The following is an 18,983-nucleotide window of genomic DNA, read 5'->3' as shown; positions in this document are numbered from 1 at the left end:
GAGCTATATTCTCCGTTTCCTCCTGTTCCGGGTTCAGTGTTATATTGTGATCAAATGCAACAGCCTTGACATGTAGTGCGAAAACATTGGACTGGATCTTAACTATTTGCTAGCCTGTTATCTATCATATCATGATCTGTTGTTTTTACTTTTAGCATTTCTTACCCTGAATCTCAATTTTAAAGGAATAGTTAACCCAAAAATGTAACGTCATCATCATGTCCTTCCAAACCTGTATGACTTTATTTCTTCTGTGGAACAAGAAAACAGAAATGTTGAAGAATGCATTTGCACATTTTTCCATTTAATGGAAATGTAAGGGGCATCCAAGCTCCAAAATGACACCCAAAAGCACCAAAATGGTCTATATTCTTAGTCCATATTCATAATTCTTCAGAAGCCACACATTAATTTGATGTGACCTTGCCATTTACTGTCCACATCTACATATTTTTAAATATGGACTCTTTAGATACAGTATGTTAGTTCTGACATCAACGCAAGGTGACCAATCGTTGACGATTACTTGTCCAATCACAGTGCAGCTTCGTAAATGAGACGAGAGCTACAGTGTAGGAGAAGATTATAACTGAATAACTTAAATTTGGGTCTGTTTCCAGGGTCTGTTTTTGTTCATATAGTACAACTAATAAAGTTTTTTTTTTTACAGCCCAGATCCCCATTCACTTTCATTATATGGAAAAGAGTGGCCATTACATTCGTGAACATTTCTCCTTTTGTGTTCCACAGAAGGAATAAAGTCATCCGGTTTTGAAACGGCACGTGGGTCAGTAGATTGTCCAAATTTTTGGCAGAACTATTGCTTTAATTCTGCATCTTGAGCTTTGTTGTCCTTTGTTATTGTTATTATTGTTTGCCCTCCCCCATTTAAAGTCTTAATTACCTCTTTTCCAGCTTGAGCTTACTTCTTACTCAGGGTTGTAAGGGGCATCATTCTGTTTATATTCTGCACGTGAGTTAAAGTTGTCCCTGAACCAATAGCACTCATTCGTTAGTCATTAAGATCAGATGTACTTTGATATCCGCCTCATAATTCATGACCTCAATTACGCGTGTGTGAATATAATTGACTCCAGAGATGGAGAGGTGGCCGTCAGATTAATGCTGCATGGTCACTCAGATAAGATTAAATAAGGAAGCTTATTATAAAGCTGCTGTTTATGTCTGTAGTGGATTTCAAATTAGTGTGTTGATTTAAATATCTCAATCTCACTGTGAGGCTCTGGATATGGTAAGTAGATTTGGGAGGTTTTATAATTGAATATTCATACTTTGTAAATGATATTTCTTTTGTACTATTTACTTGATTGTTTACAGCTACTGAAAAGTGTCTTTTTTTTCATCATCATTTTAGATCAAATTGCTTTGCAAATTGCACTAATTATCAACTCATGATGTAATTATTAATGTGGGAGATTGTTTGTTTGATTTACATGATTTTATTACAGCTTACAAAAATCATACACGTTATGTGACATATAAAATTAAAAGCATGTAAAAATTAAATATCCATCATTAATTTCGGGTTTACATAGGGGTTTTATGTGGTCACATACAGGATAACTGTAAAACATTTACACAGTACTTCTATAGACAGATAAGGTTATACAAGAAGCAAGTTTGTATACACATCCACAAATCTGAGGCACGGCGAAAATAATCATGTCGATTATTTACAGTTTCCACAGAACAACATTAATGTCTTTCAGTTCATGACACAAAATGCAGAACATGTCAAAAACATGACCAATGATGTACCACGTCACACTCTGCTATCACTTTCGAAGCTTTCTTTAGTTTAAGTTGAGCGCACCTGCATCTGAAATTGATTTTGGATTTATCATGTTCATCTCATCTTTTGAGTTGTGATGCTACGTGTGCAATATTCAAACTGGGCTCACAGACATTTTTCCCAATTCTAGCAAATAATACCAGGAGGGTGTTTTCCACTCCTTTGTTGTGTGACTATGAAATCCTATAAGATGTATTTTATTTTAAGAATATCTGATCAGTAAATGTTTCTCGGAGATGCATTTTTGGCATCTAAGGTTGATGCAAATTCACAACTAGGAAGACATGTTCCTAGATCAACATATTTTGTTGGTATTGGAACTCGAAACAGCCTTCCTGTTAAATTTTAAAGGGATAGTTCACCCAAAAATGAAAATTCTATCATTCATTTTTCACCCTTATGTCATTCCAAACCCATAAGACTTTCGTTCATCTTCAGAACACAAATGAACAGAAGCTTAAACATGTTCGCTTGACGTGCGAGAACCAATGAGGTTCATTCTCGTGTTACGCAGCACATTTGAGCTTCCTCAAGAACCAATGAGGTTCATTCTTGTGTTACGCAGCACATTTGAGCTTCCTCAAGAGGTTTGTTCTCACTCATCAAGCATATCCGGTTGAGCTTCCGTTTATATTCGCAGATCAATGTATATATGGAATAAAAGCGATCGAGTCTCTTCAGAAAATTTGGACTAAACCGCTCAATTGATATGGATTAGTTTTACGATCTCTTTATGAACTTTTTGAAGCGTCAAAGTGGTAGTTGTGTAGCTGTCAATGGAGGGACAGAAAGCTCTCAGATTTCATCAAAAGATCTTCATTTGTGTCCCGAAGATGAACAAAAGTCTTGCAAGTTTGGAACAACATGAGGGTGAGCATGACAGTATTTTGGTGAAAGTGTGAAACTAGCCTTTTAAGTATCCTTAATGTTTTAAGTTCTGTGATGTTTTGTGGTTGTCTCACTCTAAAATGTTACATGGTGTTTGATAACATTTCCATTATATATATACACTCACCTAAAGGATTATTTGGAACACCTGTTCAATTTCTCATTAATGCAATTATCTATTCAACCAATCACATGGCAGTTGCTTCAATGCATTTAGGTGTGTGGTCCTGGTCAAGACAATCTCCTGAACTCCAAACTGAATGTCAGAATGGGAAAGAAAGGTGATTTAAGCCATTTTGAGCGTGGTATGGTTGTTGGTGCCAGACGGGCCGGTCTGAGTATTTCACAATCTGCTCAGTTACTGGGATTTTCACGCACAACCATTTCTAGGGTTTACAGAGAATGGTGTGAAAAGGGAAAAACATCCAGTATGCGGCAGTCCTGTGGGCGAAAATGCCTTGTTGATGCTAGAGGTCAGAGGAGAATGGGCCGACTGATTCAAGCTGATAGAAGAGCAACTTTGACTGAAATAACCACTCGTTACAACCGAGGTATGCAGCAAAGCATTTGTGAAGCCACAACACGCACAACCTTGAGGCGGATGGGCTACAACAGCAGAAGACCCCACCGGGTACCACTTATCTCCACTACAAATAGGAAAAAGAGGCTACAATTTGCAAGAGCTCACCAAAATTGGACAGTTGAAGACTGGAAAAATGTTGCTGGTCTGATGAGTCTCGATTTCTGTTGAGACATTCAGATGGTAGAGTCAGAATTTGGCGTAAACAGAATGAGAACATGGATCCATCATGCCTTGATACTACTGTGCAGGCTGGTGGTGGTGGTGTAATGGTGTGGGGGATGTTTTCTTGGCACACTTTATGCCCCTTAGTGCCAATTGGGCATCGTTTAAATGCCACGGCCTACCTGAGCATTGTTTCTCACCATCACTTTATGGCCACCATGTACCCATCCTCTGATGGCTACTTCCAGCAGGATAATGCACCATGTCACAAAGCTCGAATCATTTCAAATTGGTTTCTTGAACATGACAATGAGTTCACTGTACTAAAATGGCCCCCACAGTCACCAGATCTCAACCCAATAGAGCATCTTTGGGATGTGGTGGAACGGGAGCTTCGTGCCCTGGATGTGCATCCCAAAAATCTCCATCAACTGCAAGATGCTATCCTATCAATATGGGCCAACATTTCTAAAGAATGCTTTCAGCACCTTGTTGAATCAATGCCACGTAGAATTAAGGCAGTTCTGAAGGCGAAAGGGGGTCAAACACAGTATTAGTATGGTGTTCCTAATAATCCTTTAGGTGAGTGTATATACTGTATCTTTTGAAATGTTATTATCAGATTTGGAAATGTTATCAAACAGCATGTAACATACAGTTTAAGTGTTTGCTACACTTTAACAGAAATAGTTCAGCATTACAGTGGCCCATGTTCTAATCATCACAGTGAATTGTCTTTTAGGCCACTGTGATTTCTTTGAATATTACATTTTTAATGTAGAACTTTGGCACACCAACCCACCAACATTATCAAAAATATAATACTTATGCATTGGTCCTTTCATATTATAATTTGTTCGCACTCTCTTATAAATGACTGTGATATTCAAATTTAAAATAGATATTCATTTTATCAAAACAAATAGATAAAATATAGAATTTAATGAAGGTCTTTCAGTGAGATCGCGAGGTCACTGGGTTGATCAGTTATGATTACTGGCCATCTAAATCGCAGACACATGAAAAACAAACAAAGCAACCATGCAAGCAAACCCTTAAAACTCTTTCACAACGCCACAACAGATCACAATGGCTACATTTTATCAGTACACGCAAGCTTTAAAACACAATGATTATCTGTCAAGTGTGTCTTTTATTAGTCTCAAATTATATGCAGTGTTTTATTTATATCAAATCTTCACATATAATGTAAATGAACATTAGTGCACATTTAGGGGCTCTGAAAATTGGTACCAAAATAATAATTTTCAAAATCCATTTAGACGAAAACTGCAGTGAAAATGGAAACCATGTGTTTTGTTATTGTATGTTACTGAAACGTGTTGCACCACTTGCTGGAATGTCATTGCGGCAGTGTGGCGGCACCGAGAGATCAGAGATGGAAATCCTGTGCAAAAAGTGTGTGTATCTAGAGGCTATTCCCTATACCTCAGCACAGAGCCTGAAGACATGAGCATATGGAGGATGTGGCATGAATGACTTTGACAAACCAGAGTGACCCACAACAGCATCCTAACAAGGTGAAGTATGTAATTTCGGTGCCACTAGCGCCATCCAATGCAACTGCAAAATTAATTTCCCCTTCATTATCAATCATTGTTCAAACAAATAAGTCACTTGCTATGTATGGAATAGCAGTTTATTGAACACTGTGTGTGCAGTCACTGCAGTGTGTACTGAATATACTACTGGTTTTCCTTTTTTAATCAATTTGTGTGTAAAAATGTCTTTACTTTTGGCAGTTTGTTGTCAAGAATGAAATATAATTTTATGTATATTATTTAAATACAGAAATGTATTAGTATGGTTAGTATGCAAGTACATTAAAAACACATTTTACGCCTTTTTTAAGATTTACGCATTCAAATAATTGGTTATTCAATTATTATTTGGATTTTTACTAATTGAAATGCGCAAATCTTAAAGCTGCAGTCCGGCATTTTTCCTCTTTGTCGCCATCTCTGTTCGAAATCTGCAATTGCAGTCATTCGCGGAATTATCAACTTTACGTGGGTTGTAGTTCAACACCCTCGACACGGCACTGCGCGGATGAACACAATGTTTGAGGAGAGTGTGCAGCTGTCAGTCACCGCGCCGATGTGGATATTGTCATTCAGAATCACAGATTATTCTTTTTGGAAGTATGACCAACATAACAATTTTCACCGGGAAATGTCATCTGAACTAGTAAGAAACATTCACTTTTGTTCTGGTTCTGACATTGCAGTAAATCGCGCTGATTAAATCTAACAATTGCTTATAAATTATCATTTCACGCAAAACCGTGCAAAGTAGCTATACTATGTTCTCAAATTGTTAATGTTAACAACGTCAGCAAGCATTGCGTGACTACATCATGTAATGTCCTTCCGATATTATCCTTGTTTTCGCATGGGTCCGGTTGCAGTCTCTTTTTCTGTAGCCACTCCGAAGTCCGAACGAAGTCTTTTGCATTTTACAGCGGGTGAGTCTCTAGTTGTCACTGATGATGATCGTCGTTTGAACCTTTCTGGATCCGCCATCAAATTGATAAGTTTAATTATATCAAGTGCTGTGAGAAAAGGCTATAAATCTCTACCTCCAACATCCTCACACGCAATATAGCTTATACTTCTTTATGTGTACAGATGTGACGTAATGATCGCAAAGACATGCTCGAATCTCCACCAGTAGCCTACCACTACAATTAAAAACATTATTACAAGCTTACCGTTTTGCATCGAGCTAAGGCAAGCAGATAGTTTTGAACACTGGCTGGTTATGTATTTTATCAAATATGTATTTTGGATAATTCTTAACCCAAAAAAAGCTACGGACAGCAGCTTTAAAAAAGGATTAAATTTTTTGAGTGTACTAAATTGCATATATAAATCAAATCAGCAAGTGGCATCCAGTTATCATCTAAATACAATATTAAATTGCATTTTAAATCACTTTTGACAGACTGACCAAATAAGTCATGAAAATTATAAAAACCAAAAAGATATACAGTACCTAACACTGTTTCTTCTGTGATATAATGCACATTTTGTCAACTATACACAGATATTTGCATTCTGTGTAGATAGTCCCGCCTCAAAGTCGCACAATTGGTTGATTTAGAAGATCTGTTGGGATATTAACCCACACATGTTTTACTTGTACAGGGGCTTCATTTATAAAATGTTGCATAGAAACCGTCATTTGATCTTACAATAATTTCTCAAATAATATGCATATGTGTGATTCAGAGAACGAGCAAAAAAAAACGTGCAAACATCTCTCTTCCAGGTGTGACATTTCTAAATCACAAATGATCTTGAAATTGTGCGCAGCTGAATGGTTTCAGATCTCCACCAGAAATGGTCTTATTATTGGGAGATATGAGGGTATCCGTGGCTCTGCCATTGGAAAAAGCATAACGGCTAACTTGGATCACGTGTGCCTTGATAACCAATCACATTACAGCCTTCTGAATTTCGTTGTGCGACAGTCAATCACTTTTTGCAGATACCACAGAAATGAATGAGAAGTGCCGCAAACTGAAAACAGGTCGCACAATTGTTCGTGACTTCTCTTATAAAACAGCATTTTTTAGGTGTAAACTCTAAAATTAGATCAATCCAAAACTAATTTTTAAGAGAAAACATGTTGGAAGATTAGCCAATGGGCTGTCAATCCATTAAATAAGATATTTCCTCACAAAAGTGGTTTATTCAGTGTAGTGAAGCCTCTCCTCCATTGACATCCATTTAAAAAAAAAAAACGGTGTTATACTTTTTTTAGCTGAGGTTGCAGACTTGCCTTCAAGTGGCTTTGTTCAAATCCTTTACTTTAGAATGGCGAACGGCAAGAATTGCTTAGATTTTCAAATACCTGCAGTACTCCGACTCTCTACCACAAGAAACAGTGTGTAGAGTAAAGACCGTTTTTTAAAATATGAACCTTGGTGTGGATTTTAGCGCACCCTTTTAAGTTCAAATCTGTGCATACGCACATTTTATAAATGAGGCCCCTGGTTTCTGCTCATGAAACTGGGATAGAGAAAGTATTTCAAATTACACAGTTCACCTTTAATATCATTCTTAGTTGATTACTGTCATCTGTCATTTTGTCTCTGCCGTTCTTTCAAAGCCCCATGAAGCCACGCTTAAAAACAACAACAACAGGTCCTTAACTATCGCAGCCAGTGAGGAAGAACAGAGTTAATCACCCATTTGCTTTTGCAGATAGTATTGTACCGTGAGACAAGACATTAGTGAGAGATCTCTCAACAAAATCCATAATTACACTTGAGCAGAATCTCTTTTTAAGCCCTACAACACCATGCCGTAGTTTGCCGGACATTCACATTGATTACAGAACCGTGCTGACAGCAGACGCCAGGCTGGATGGGGCATAATAAACCCCATTCTAATTGTTTTTAAGGAAGTCACGTCAATACCCATCTTTTACCCTCCTAAGACCACAGACAGGCAATTACAGTACACTCCTGCAATAATGTACAATGCCATCCAAGCAAAACCTTGCAAATTCACAATAAAAAGGCTCACAGTGATGCCTCCAGGCCTCATATTTATGTTCTACCGCTCGGTTCACTTCCTCTTTGCATACAGTATGTGAAGCTAAACCTCACCACTTCATGTTAAAGCTATTCCTCCCATAAACCGATGCACTTTTAAGATGGCACAGTGTGAAATCTCTTTATTTTTATTTTCTTGGTAATCGATAGAAATGCATTTGGCATGTACATATTCATAATGATATGTAGATGATACATTTGCACAGTGTTTCCATTTCTGGCTTGGACCCTCAATGAAGCTTAATATGTGTGCATACATTTTATACAGGCAGCCTCCCCTCACCGGTGCACTCGGAGAACTTAGTCCGTAGGGTCCTGGCACTGGACGCAGTGGATCATGTCCTCGCAATAAGGCTCCACTTGAATGGTTGTGCTGTAAAAGCCAAATTTGGTCTGAAGGAGTTCAGTGGCTTCCTTTAAGACACTCTGAGGGTCAGCATTCTCCTCTAAAATGAGAGAGAGAAAAAAACAGTTTTGTTTAGCTTAAGTAGATGACGCAGTGCTTGAATGAAATGAAGTAAAGGATGAAATGCGGAAGGATTTATTGTCATTCTTAGATGCCATTTGTAGCTTGAAATTTTGATAATTTGGGAATTCAGATACATATACTGTCAACTATTTTCTGTATTTTTGACCCCCTTCCCACCAAAAAAAATAATCTGTTAAAAAAACTGAATATTGTGATTTGAAACAGTTGGAATACTGACCTTGAAGACTCATTTCCAATATAATTGTTATTTAATAACAGCGGAATTTAGCTAAATAGATAAATGGCTACATGCAAATTGATATTTGACCAATATTTTTATAAAAACAATCATTTAAAAAGAAAAAATATATTTTATTTAAAAAATATTGTTGCATTATGCCCTAAAATAAAATAAAGTAATTGATGTACCAAATAACATGTTCAACAGATTTAGATAAATAATATGAATAATTTGCATAAAGCACAAGACAAATGAACATTACACCAATAACAATATAACTGAGGTGTTATGTAATGAACTTACCAATAGCTATGTGAACAGACAGCAGACTCTGGCCTATGGTGAGAGCCCACAGGTGTAAGCTATGCATGGCCTTCACTGCCTTCAGAGACAGCAGCACCTCCTTCACTGAATTAAACTCTATTCCTTTGGGTACTCCTGAACACAGACACATGACACTGAGTTTACAAGTATAGCAGGAGATCTTCTGCGGGATTCATAGGTTGCATTTAAAGGTGATGTGTGTCATTTTTCTTTTGTGGGACTGGATTGTGTTTGGGAAATTTGTTTGGAAACAGTCATTATTTCTGCAAAATTGCCTTTGGTGTCACTAGGGGCGCAGACATTACACACTTCACCTTTAAATAGAGATTTTTAAACCATGTGTATATGCAACTAAAACATATACTGATATTGCATGCATATTTTAAGTTATTGAGAATAATGCAACTGTAATTTATTAAATGTGAAAATTACCCTCCATGAGAATGCGGAAGACATCTCTTAGAATGGTAATGGTGGTGCCCAGGACGAACACAGAGAAGAGGAAAGTGCAAATGGGATCAGCTATTTTGTATTCTGGCTGTGTTAGAAGTTGGATAGAGAACAGGAGGTACTGATGCATTAAAGAACAAAATCAGATGGTTCTTTGCAAAGTGTCAAATTGAGTTAGACTACGATGTCAGAAGAAACTATCTCCACTGAGGTGCTTTCAAGAGTCAGGGAAAGAAATCGTGTCCAATTCCTTATCATGGTGATTTGATAACTTAAAAAAAAAAACTTGGGGTACTTGGGGTCAGTAGGATTTTCCCATGTTTTTTAAAAACAGGAATCTTATGAAAAAAAATATATTCTTACAGGATAAAAAAAAAATATTATAACAATTTAAAATAACCTTTTTATTTTAATAGAAATTTTTATTAATTTTAATTAAATAATTTTAATTTATTCTTGTGATGACAAAGCTGAATTTTCAGCATCACTACTCCAGTCTTCAGTGTCACATGATCCTTCAGAAATCATTCTAATATGCTGATTTGCTGCTCAAGAAACATTTCTTATATTATTATCGATGTTGAAAACACTTCTGCTTTTTATTATACTTGTGGAAACCGTCATTTTTTATTAGGATTCTTTGATGGATAAAAAGTTCAAATGAACAGCATATAAATAATTAGTTTATACTTACTTTCTTTTCTTTCTTAAAATAACAAATACATATTGTTCGTTAACCTTTTTTTATGCCATTAAATAAAACAAAATATTTAAAGACAATATAATTGACCCCTTTTGCTTATAAATATCCCTGGATCTTACTATTGCTTAAAGGGAACAACTTTTAAGTCCATTATTTACACAAAATATTCTGATTCATTGGCAAATGGAAGTTGATTGCACTGTAAATGCCATTTTATATTGTCTTTAAGGGTTTGACAGAGGTGAGACATTTTTAAGGTGATTCTTTATGTTAGTGTTAATTTACCCTGAAGAAGATGATAATGGCGGCCACCATGACTCCAAAGCTCTGTAAGAGATCCCCCAAAACATGAATAAATGCTGCTCTGACACTGGTGTTCCCATGATTACCCAGGAGGCTGTGGGAGTGGCCATGGCCCACGGGGCTCATCCCATTCTCATCAATCTTGTGGTAGCCTGAACCGTGACTGTGGAAGGTCGTGGAATGGTGGAGAATATAGGCCATTCTGGAATATAAACAATAATGCAAACAAAAGCATATCAATTTATCAATCTGTTTAATTAAAAGAAAAAAAAATTAAATATAGCTATAGCCTCTTGAACAGAATAGAAAATACAATCTTATAGTACAGTAGGCCTATATGGCTTAATTGATACTTAAAGACTTTATTTCTAATAACAGATTTTATATCAAAATTATACAAAAAGTATTGCTACTTTACTGTAGCTTCTTGTAATTCCAATGTTAAAGTCACCAATTAATCAACATTGACGAATCTAATTTTTTTATGGAATATTGCAGTGTTTATTCTAAATGATTTATCCGTGCACATCATTATATTTTTTTCATGTGCACTCGTAATCGTTAATAAAAACAACTTCTCGTGTTTTCTGGCGCGAGGGCGGGACAACCTGTCACTCACATGACATCACAGCAATAGCAAACCACAACCATCCGATCAATTCCCGATGGACACAATCAAGTCCCGCCCTACATTTGTTCTTGTTTGAGAAGCATGCAGTTACACTCGGATATACGTCACAATAGGGGAAAGAAGACTATCGCAACTTATGTTTCATGCCAACTTTAACTAATTCGTAGGAATGTCTGTTTACTCACACGATGTTGACCACGACTGCACAACCTGAGGTGACGAGCATCACACTGCCTTCAATTTCATAATCATTTTTTACTATCCTCTCAATGGCAAGGTAGACCAACACCCCAGTCACGATCCAGATGGACATTACAGATACCAGGGCTCCCAGAATCTCTGTGAGACGTTTATTTGAAACAAACAGGGTTTGGCATCATATATTGCAAAGTCTTCAAATCTGCTTTAAAGGAATAGTTCATGCAAAAATAATCGCTTAAATTTCAGCCTGCTTCTCATTCAAAGCTATCTTATAACCTCAGAAGATGAAGAATATAGCACATCAGTATAGATTTCTTTTGTGATATTTGTGTTGTTTTTAGAGCTTGACAGACAGATGTGGTCACTATGAATTAATGTTGCATGGAAAAAGTTGTTCAACATTTCTCCTTTGTTACATGGGAAAAAACTGCGTATGGGTTTGGAACAACATGGAGGGGAGTAAAATTGTCTTCGTTTTTATTTTGGGGTGAAATATTTCTTTAATTTATAGGCATGATTTAGATTGAACATTTTCAACATCAACCATGTTTGTAAAATTCATTTGTCAGGATTGAGATGGGATGGACTCACCTGATCTGTGCCAGCCAAAGTTCATTCTCTTGGTGGGTGGTCTTGAGGAGATCCACAAGGAAAAAATACTGACCATCATACTGCCAAAATCCGTCAGAAGGTGCGCTGCATCGGTCATAATGGCCAGACTGTGTGCTAGATAACCACCTGCAAGAGCAGCAGAGAAGAAGAATAAGGTAAGAGAGGTACACTCCTAAAAATAAAGTTTTTGCCATAGAAGAACCATTTTTGGCTTCCCAAAGAACCTTTCAGTGAACGATTCCTTTTTTTTCTTAGTGTGAATAATATATTTTTAAAATCTAAAGAACCCTTTTCCACTATAAAGTACCTTTTGTGAAATGTAAAGGTTCCATCGATGTTAAGGGTTCTGCATGGAACCATAGATTTCACTATAAATGTTATTCATTCTGACATGTCTTTAGTTATTTTATTATACTCTGAAAACATTACACAACAATTTGTAAAATCATTAAGGTGCAAATAGATTGGGAGAAAGCCTAAACATCAGCATAAATCTTTTGTTGTTTAAAAGAAAGAATGATATTTTAAAGTATTGCACTTGTGAATGCTGACAAAAAAAAATGTGCTGTACAGGCTGAACAAAATAAAAGGTTTTGTGATCCAGCATTTTTCAAGTAATTTTGTGCTACAATGACAAATTGCTTAATTCATCATTTACTTAGTTTTGAAATGCAATCAGAGCATTTATCGTGAAAAGAACAACTTTGCACTCAAAGACAAAGCTAAATGCATGGCTGATGTTTTTTTATATGCAGTAGTTTAACTCAGTGGTAAGTCTTTGCCACAACTTAAAATGTGATTTAGAATGTATAGAAGTATTGTTACATTGCAGTTCTTAAGAATTTCTGGCTTTAACATTTAATAAACCCCATACTTTTCCTTAAAAGACACTGTGTTCTTACCTATAACTTCTCCAATCATGAAAACCAGACAGACTATGGAGGCGATGTACAGTTTCTTCTTTGCTATGAGTTTCTCACGGCTCTCATCGCAGGCTGCTTTTTTCCCATGGCAATGAGTTCCAACGGGCCTCTTCAGCTCGATGGCACCAGCCATATCCCCATTTCCCAAAGGCAGGTCTGGACAACCTTCTTTGGAACCTGAGAATTCACTATAAGAAGAAGCCATGATATATAATGGGACCATTTCAATGACTTTTAAAACTCTCACGTGTAAAACAGCCTTCACACACATACTGCAATAACCCTTGTCTACGATCAGGCAGATACCTACGTAAAGTATATAATGCAAATTTGACAACATCATCATATAAAAATCACCTATGGCCTGCATAAGCTCTAGCATCTCTGCACAACCAAGCAGTTTGATGGATGGATGGATGGATGGATGGATATCATGAAAGTTACATGATATCACTTCAGGCACTACATATTCACAGTATAAGTATAATATTATGTTTATATAAAAATGTGTATAGTACAAGTGCTTTGTGGGGGGAAATACAGTGCATGCCATGAACACCCAGATCAGCCTGAGTTTAAATCTGCTGACATTGTCGTTTTCGGCCCTTCTCTGGCTATGTGTTGATGAGAGAGACGCAATGATGGAGCTAATGGGGCGGAAAGCGCAATGTCGGTGCGCATGAGATAACCAGAGTACTGCATCACAGGCGCGCGCGCACACACACACACACACACACGAGCGCTGCTGAAAGGAGGCAGTCGAGTGGAACACGGCGTCTGTTTAATCACCCCACTGGGACACACAGACATGATAGCCTACACTGGATGATTTTTTTTTATTTTTGTTTAGTAGTGCTTACATCGTCCAACAATATTCAGAAAACACATATAGGTTTTCTGATCTGATACTGTATGAACTTTGGACATATTCTACTTATTGACTTTTAAATCAGTATTCATTTGCAGCGTTGACTATTATTAAAATACAATAGTAATATAAGTGTTTTAAAATTAGGATGTGTCTCAGTTTGGCTCGGTTTATTTTTTTGCAAATTTTAAGATATGCGTATCTTAACGGGTTTTTTTATTTTTAAATAGCGCATAGGCTATGTAAAAATGTAGAATATATAAATATAAATTATTTTATAATTTACTTTTACAGTAAACTATTGTTAAAATCATGTTGTTGTTTTTTTAATTAAAAACGCAAGGCACCATATAATTTGTGCAAAGGTTTGTTCCCAGAAGCATCACATGATTTGAAATCTTATGCACATTAGCTTGTTTTATGTTGTTTAGTTAATGCTTAATTAGTAGCCTGTATAATACCACATCGGTGACATGTAGTAGGCCTACAGCTACCAAAATGGCTCATGTAATGCTGAAACGTCGTCACTTTTCACTTTTTTACAGTGAATTTTTGCCACTGCTGGTAGGTTCAACAGCATGATACAATTCACATCCCTCCTCTAACAATATCTAATCTGTTCGTATTGTATTAAATGCATGAATTAGCCCCTTCTGTGGTTAAGGTGCATATGGAGATGTTTACAGGAGGTTTCCGCTCTGGCTGAAACATGCTGTCGATCCTGTGGCAATGCAAAGCATGACATCAGGGTCCTGGTTCTGAGCACTTTAATATCATTAGCTTACACCCCTCTGGATCAAGACTGTAGAATGTGTTGTGCAGTGATTTTCTGTAATAAAATGACGAGCATTTTGATATTTGAATATCAAAATATGTATTTTTATTTCTTAAAAATAACACGTTTAAAATCTTTCGGAAATCAATGCAGTTTAATTAACATTGCAGTTTTTAACATTATAGCTACTGTGAGTGTTGATAAAAAATATAATATTAATAATAGTTAAAAAAAAAAAAACGTTATCACTGTACAGGACGTGCATTTCTCCCCTTTCTTCTCTCTTAAAGACAGAAGCTGGGCAGATTTAAGAAAATACCGCTACTACAGAATATCCGCCCAGGTGGAGTAACAAAATCCAATTCTACACAACACAATCTACTTCTCAGCTGCTTTGTTTCATGTCCTTCGACATTTGTTCAGGTGACCTGTTGATACACGAATAACATGATGTACCATTCTCTGAAATACCGTTTTTGTTAATGTAATGCAGGCTATAAGTGAGATTTTATTTGTTTCAGCAGTTTCCGAAAATGCTTCTGCCACATTCATCTAGCCTAAATATTTCCCATATTTCTTCAAGACCACAATCTAACTGCAAACAGCAGGATATTCATCGAAATTCACTGCAAACAACTGGAAAACGACTTCCAATGAAATATTTTCCTTGCACTATCGTTTGTGGTATATCTCCTGCTGGAGTCACTAATTTTGTCGCATAGACAGTTTTGTAATAATTAGGCTACGCGGTTTCAATCATTGTTCTGTTCCTCGACATCATCCTCAATGTCACAAATATGTAGGCTAAGCTACTTCAGCTTTGGTTTGTGAAAATTGTCAATGTTTTAACAGGAGTAATTCTACTCATGCCTTTGTGTAATTGCATGTCCATCATTGTGTAATTTTATGTCCAGCGCAAATTGTGATGTTTTAGTATTAATCATAATAAATATTTTCGTTACGTAGGCCTACCAGTAGCCTATCTTAATCTGTTATTTAGGCATAATAAAGTACCGAGTTACATATTTGATCGCCTAATAAAAATCGAAATTGTATTTCTAAGTCGAAGCTGCTTGTAACCAAGAGTAATATTTAAATGACACACCATTTATAAACACTACGGATAATGATTATCATTTCTGACACGTTAAATTGTATTGCTCTTTTTCATATTGACAACTCAAGAGTATCTGTCCATGGTGCTGAAACTCTTCTCTCACCTGCTTGCTTTAGTGGGGCGTTAAGGGAAAGGGGGCTATGAAGGTTTTGCTGTTTTATCTGATTTTATTGCTTCAAAGAAACATAATGAAAATCTTATATCGTGTGTAATCTCCATATGGAAGTCATAATATGTCGATTTTGCTCACTAAAGTTCCATGAGGCTATTGCTCAAAAAGGCTATTGTCCAAAATCAACTCAAGCATGAAACGAATCTCTTCAATAAAACTATACGCATCTCACGCACATACTTAACACATTTAAATTATGGACTGTGTTAAGAATACACGTGAATGGCTTTCTCAATTTGGCGCATATTGTTTTCGAATTAGTCACAATGTGGAAATATCAGACTCCATCTGTTCGCTACAACAGGTCATGTTGTAAGGGATTTTGAGAATTAAGTCGGAAAATATCAAAATATTTTTCTGTTCTCAATAAGAACTAAATAAATTTTACAATTTTACAATTTTCAAAAATGTTTCATTTTATTGTTCACATTTCCAGACCATGTATTTTTTAATCACACTAATATCTCGAAAATAATGATAATACTGGATAATAGGCCTAAATATGCCTTTGTGAAATAGATGAATAGGCTACATTATTTTACCTGCTAAATTTTAAGGAGTATATTTTGGCATTTCTTTCGTTGATGAGATGCGATTTCTCTGAAGTCGGTGGAGGATCCATGGTCCCTGTGCAGCTTCAGTGACCAGTAAAAAAAAAAAAAAAATAAAAAAAAAACACCGAATTGCGAGCGAAAATTAAAATATGCGTTTTAAATTAGACGGCAAAATAAAAATTCTTCCAATTCATTTTCGGAGGATTCAAAAAAATGAGTGAAAGCACTCATTGCATCAGGTCCACAGAAAGGAGAACACAGGATTACGGTGAGTAATTCCGATGCTGTATGCGGAGCTGGCAAACTTGGCTGTGGAGGAGATCGGATGGATGTGGTGCAGAAGATTCAGCAGTCCAGTTAACTCGTTTACGAATCTTACTATGGCGAAGGCATGGCTATTAATATTCATGAGCTAAAGGAGAGCAACGTCATCTTTACAAACGTAATATTCACAAGCCAGACGTTCGCCATTGGAAAGCTATCAAGCAACCTCACCAGGACGTAATTAGTAATTAAGGGATAAGCCTTAGCTATAGTAGGATCCGCAAAAGGTGGCAGAGCTTGGTTTTACGTGAATAAAGTCTGCGTCTGTTGGGAATTAACGAGTAGCCTAGCCTATGCCTTGTGTTTGGGACAACTCATGCTGCGCAATACTGGCTGCAGTGCAAAGGGCTGCACGTGTCTGTAAGACGGAAATGGAAAAGTTATTTTAAATTCGAGGCAATTTTTGTAAATAGGCATAGCCTATAGGCTACAAAAAAATTAGGAAGAGCCCCATGGCACCAGACAGTGCACATAAAACGTCTCACATAGGCTACGCATATATGCAGGCTACTGTTTAATAAACAAACAAATAGACATACTGAGAGTGTTTTAAACCTAATTTAGCAGAAGTTTGATTTTACTAAATATATTCCTGTAAACCAGGGGTGGGTGGGGGGTTCCAGAAAGCAAGGTTAACTTACCGTCACATATACCCAAAACTTGTTTACGCTGGGTATTTCGGTTCTAAAACACCTGTGAGGAGTTAGTTCAATTAACCTCCTATTGGTACGGAGCCCCCCTAGTCCCACTTTGTCAAAAAAAATTATTATAACTATCTCGTGGCCTCAAGATAAGTAACTCGTGGCCTCAAGATAGTAACTCGTGGCCTCAAGATACTATCTCGAGGCCTCAATAGTAACTCGTGGCCTCAAGATACTATCTCGTGGCCTCAATAGTAACTCGTGGCCTCAAGATACTATCTCGTGGCCTCAAGATAGTAACTCGTGGCCTCAAGATAGTATCTCGTGGCCTCAAGATAGTAACTCGTGGCCTCAAGATAGTATCTCGTGGCCTCAAGATAGTAACTCGTGGCCTCAAGATAGTATCTCGTGGCCTCAAGATAGAGATACTATCTTGCCACGAGATACTATCTTGAGGCCACGAGATACTATCTTGAGGCCACGAGATAGTATCTTGAGGCCACGAGTTACTTATCTTGAGGCCACGAGATAGTTATAATACATTTTTTTGACAAAGTGGGACTAGGGGGGCTCCGTATATTGGAGTTAATGCGCGCGCACGGCGAGGTTTAAACAAATGTCTTGCAGTTGCTGATGGCCACATTGTATTATTGGACCTTCCTGCAACACCACACTCTGTCACAGTTGTAAGTGATTATTGTCTTTAGGTTTCTGTTTGCCAAGCATCCTTACTTATTTGCACTGTAGGATGAAGATGATTGAGACCACCTTTGCTGTGACAGAAATCGAAAATTGCGGGGAGGCCCATAGAGGTATGATGCATATAATGCATCCCCCCCCCCCCCCCCCCCCCCTTTTACATAAGAGAATAAAAAATGTAATTTTACAGAATATGGCTGGGGATTTACATGCAGATGAGGGTCCATCTACCGCATGCATAGCAGTGTAAGAAATTTTCTGCAGTTGTCCTTTCTCATTTAAATATTTGGTCTGTGTTTGTATTACAGACTTTATCAACCATGTTGAATTATTTTGTCTTTCTAGTTGCCTGCCAAAGAGCTGTAAAAGGTCCATCTTCAAAGGTAAATTAGAAAAAGTGACATGGAGATGGACCTTATATATACAGCTTCAAATGGAGGAGAAAAGGCTCAACATAAAAAAGGCCAGACTTGAAATTGAATTGCTGGAGCACCAGCTTAAGGTGGGAAACAGTATGTGAACATTAATCTGACATTGTTGTTGAATAACATATTATAAAGCAATAAATACAAATGTCTTTTTATTACAGAAAATACAGAAATAAAGAAACAATGATCGTATCACCCTCTCACAGCGGAAAATATTTCGTATTATCTGTGCTACTACCTTAATTTACCCTGGTATGTCACATAACCTGCTCTCTGGAATACCCCCCAGGAGCAGGATTGGACAACCCCTTCTGTAGCGCGCGTGCACAGTTGAATTTTTTTTCCGAAAAAACATAGAATATAAAATATATAGTCGATTTATTCAAATAACAAAAAATATAATAATAGGATAGTACTCTATAGTAGGCCTATTATATATAAAGTAATACAATAAAATTGTACAATAGTAATACAATAAAAAGAAGCACTGATCTCCGTCTGCGTTTACTATGCGCCACCA

At 36.8% G+C, this 18,983-nt stretch overlaps 1 protein-coding gene across 1 annotated transcript; it reads right to left on the bottom strand.

Moving 5' to 3' along the window:
- Positions 1 to 7,442: 7,442 nt before the first annotated feature.
- slc30a2 (solute carrier family 30 member 2) lies at positions 7,443 to 16,475 on the bottom strand. The gene is made up of 8 exons (XM_056269193.1): positions 16,360 to 16,475; positions 12,865 to 13,073; positions 11,942 to 12,088; positions 11,335 to 11,488; positions 10,501 to 10,720; positions 9,495 to 9,600; positions 9,042 to 9,176; positions 7,443 to 8,474 (listed from the first exon to the last, which is right to left on the bottom strand). The coding sequence occupies exons 1-8, from the start codon at positions 16,437 to 16,439 to the stop codon at positions 8,329 to 8,331; spliced, it is 1,197 nt and encodes a 398-aa protein (XP_056125168.1). The 5' UTR covers positions 16,440 to 16,475; the 3' UTR covers positions 7,443 to 8,328.
- Positions 16,476 to 18,983: the final 2,508 nt, after the last annotated feature.

Source organism: Rhinichthys klamathensis, unplaced genomic scaffold (assembly GCF_029890125.1).
Source record: "Rhinichthys klamathensis goyatoka isolate OS25496 unplaced genomic scaffold, OSU_Roscu_1.1 h1tg000281l_1, whole genome shotgun sequence".
Classification (NCBI taxonomy): Eukaryota; Metazoa; Chordata; class Actinopteri; order Cypriniformes; family Leuciscidae; genus Rhinichthys; species Rhinichthys klamathensis.
Note: the sequence above shows the minus strand (reverse complement) of the source record. Positions and strands in the feature narration are given on the sequence as shown.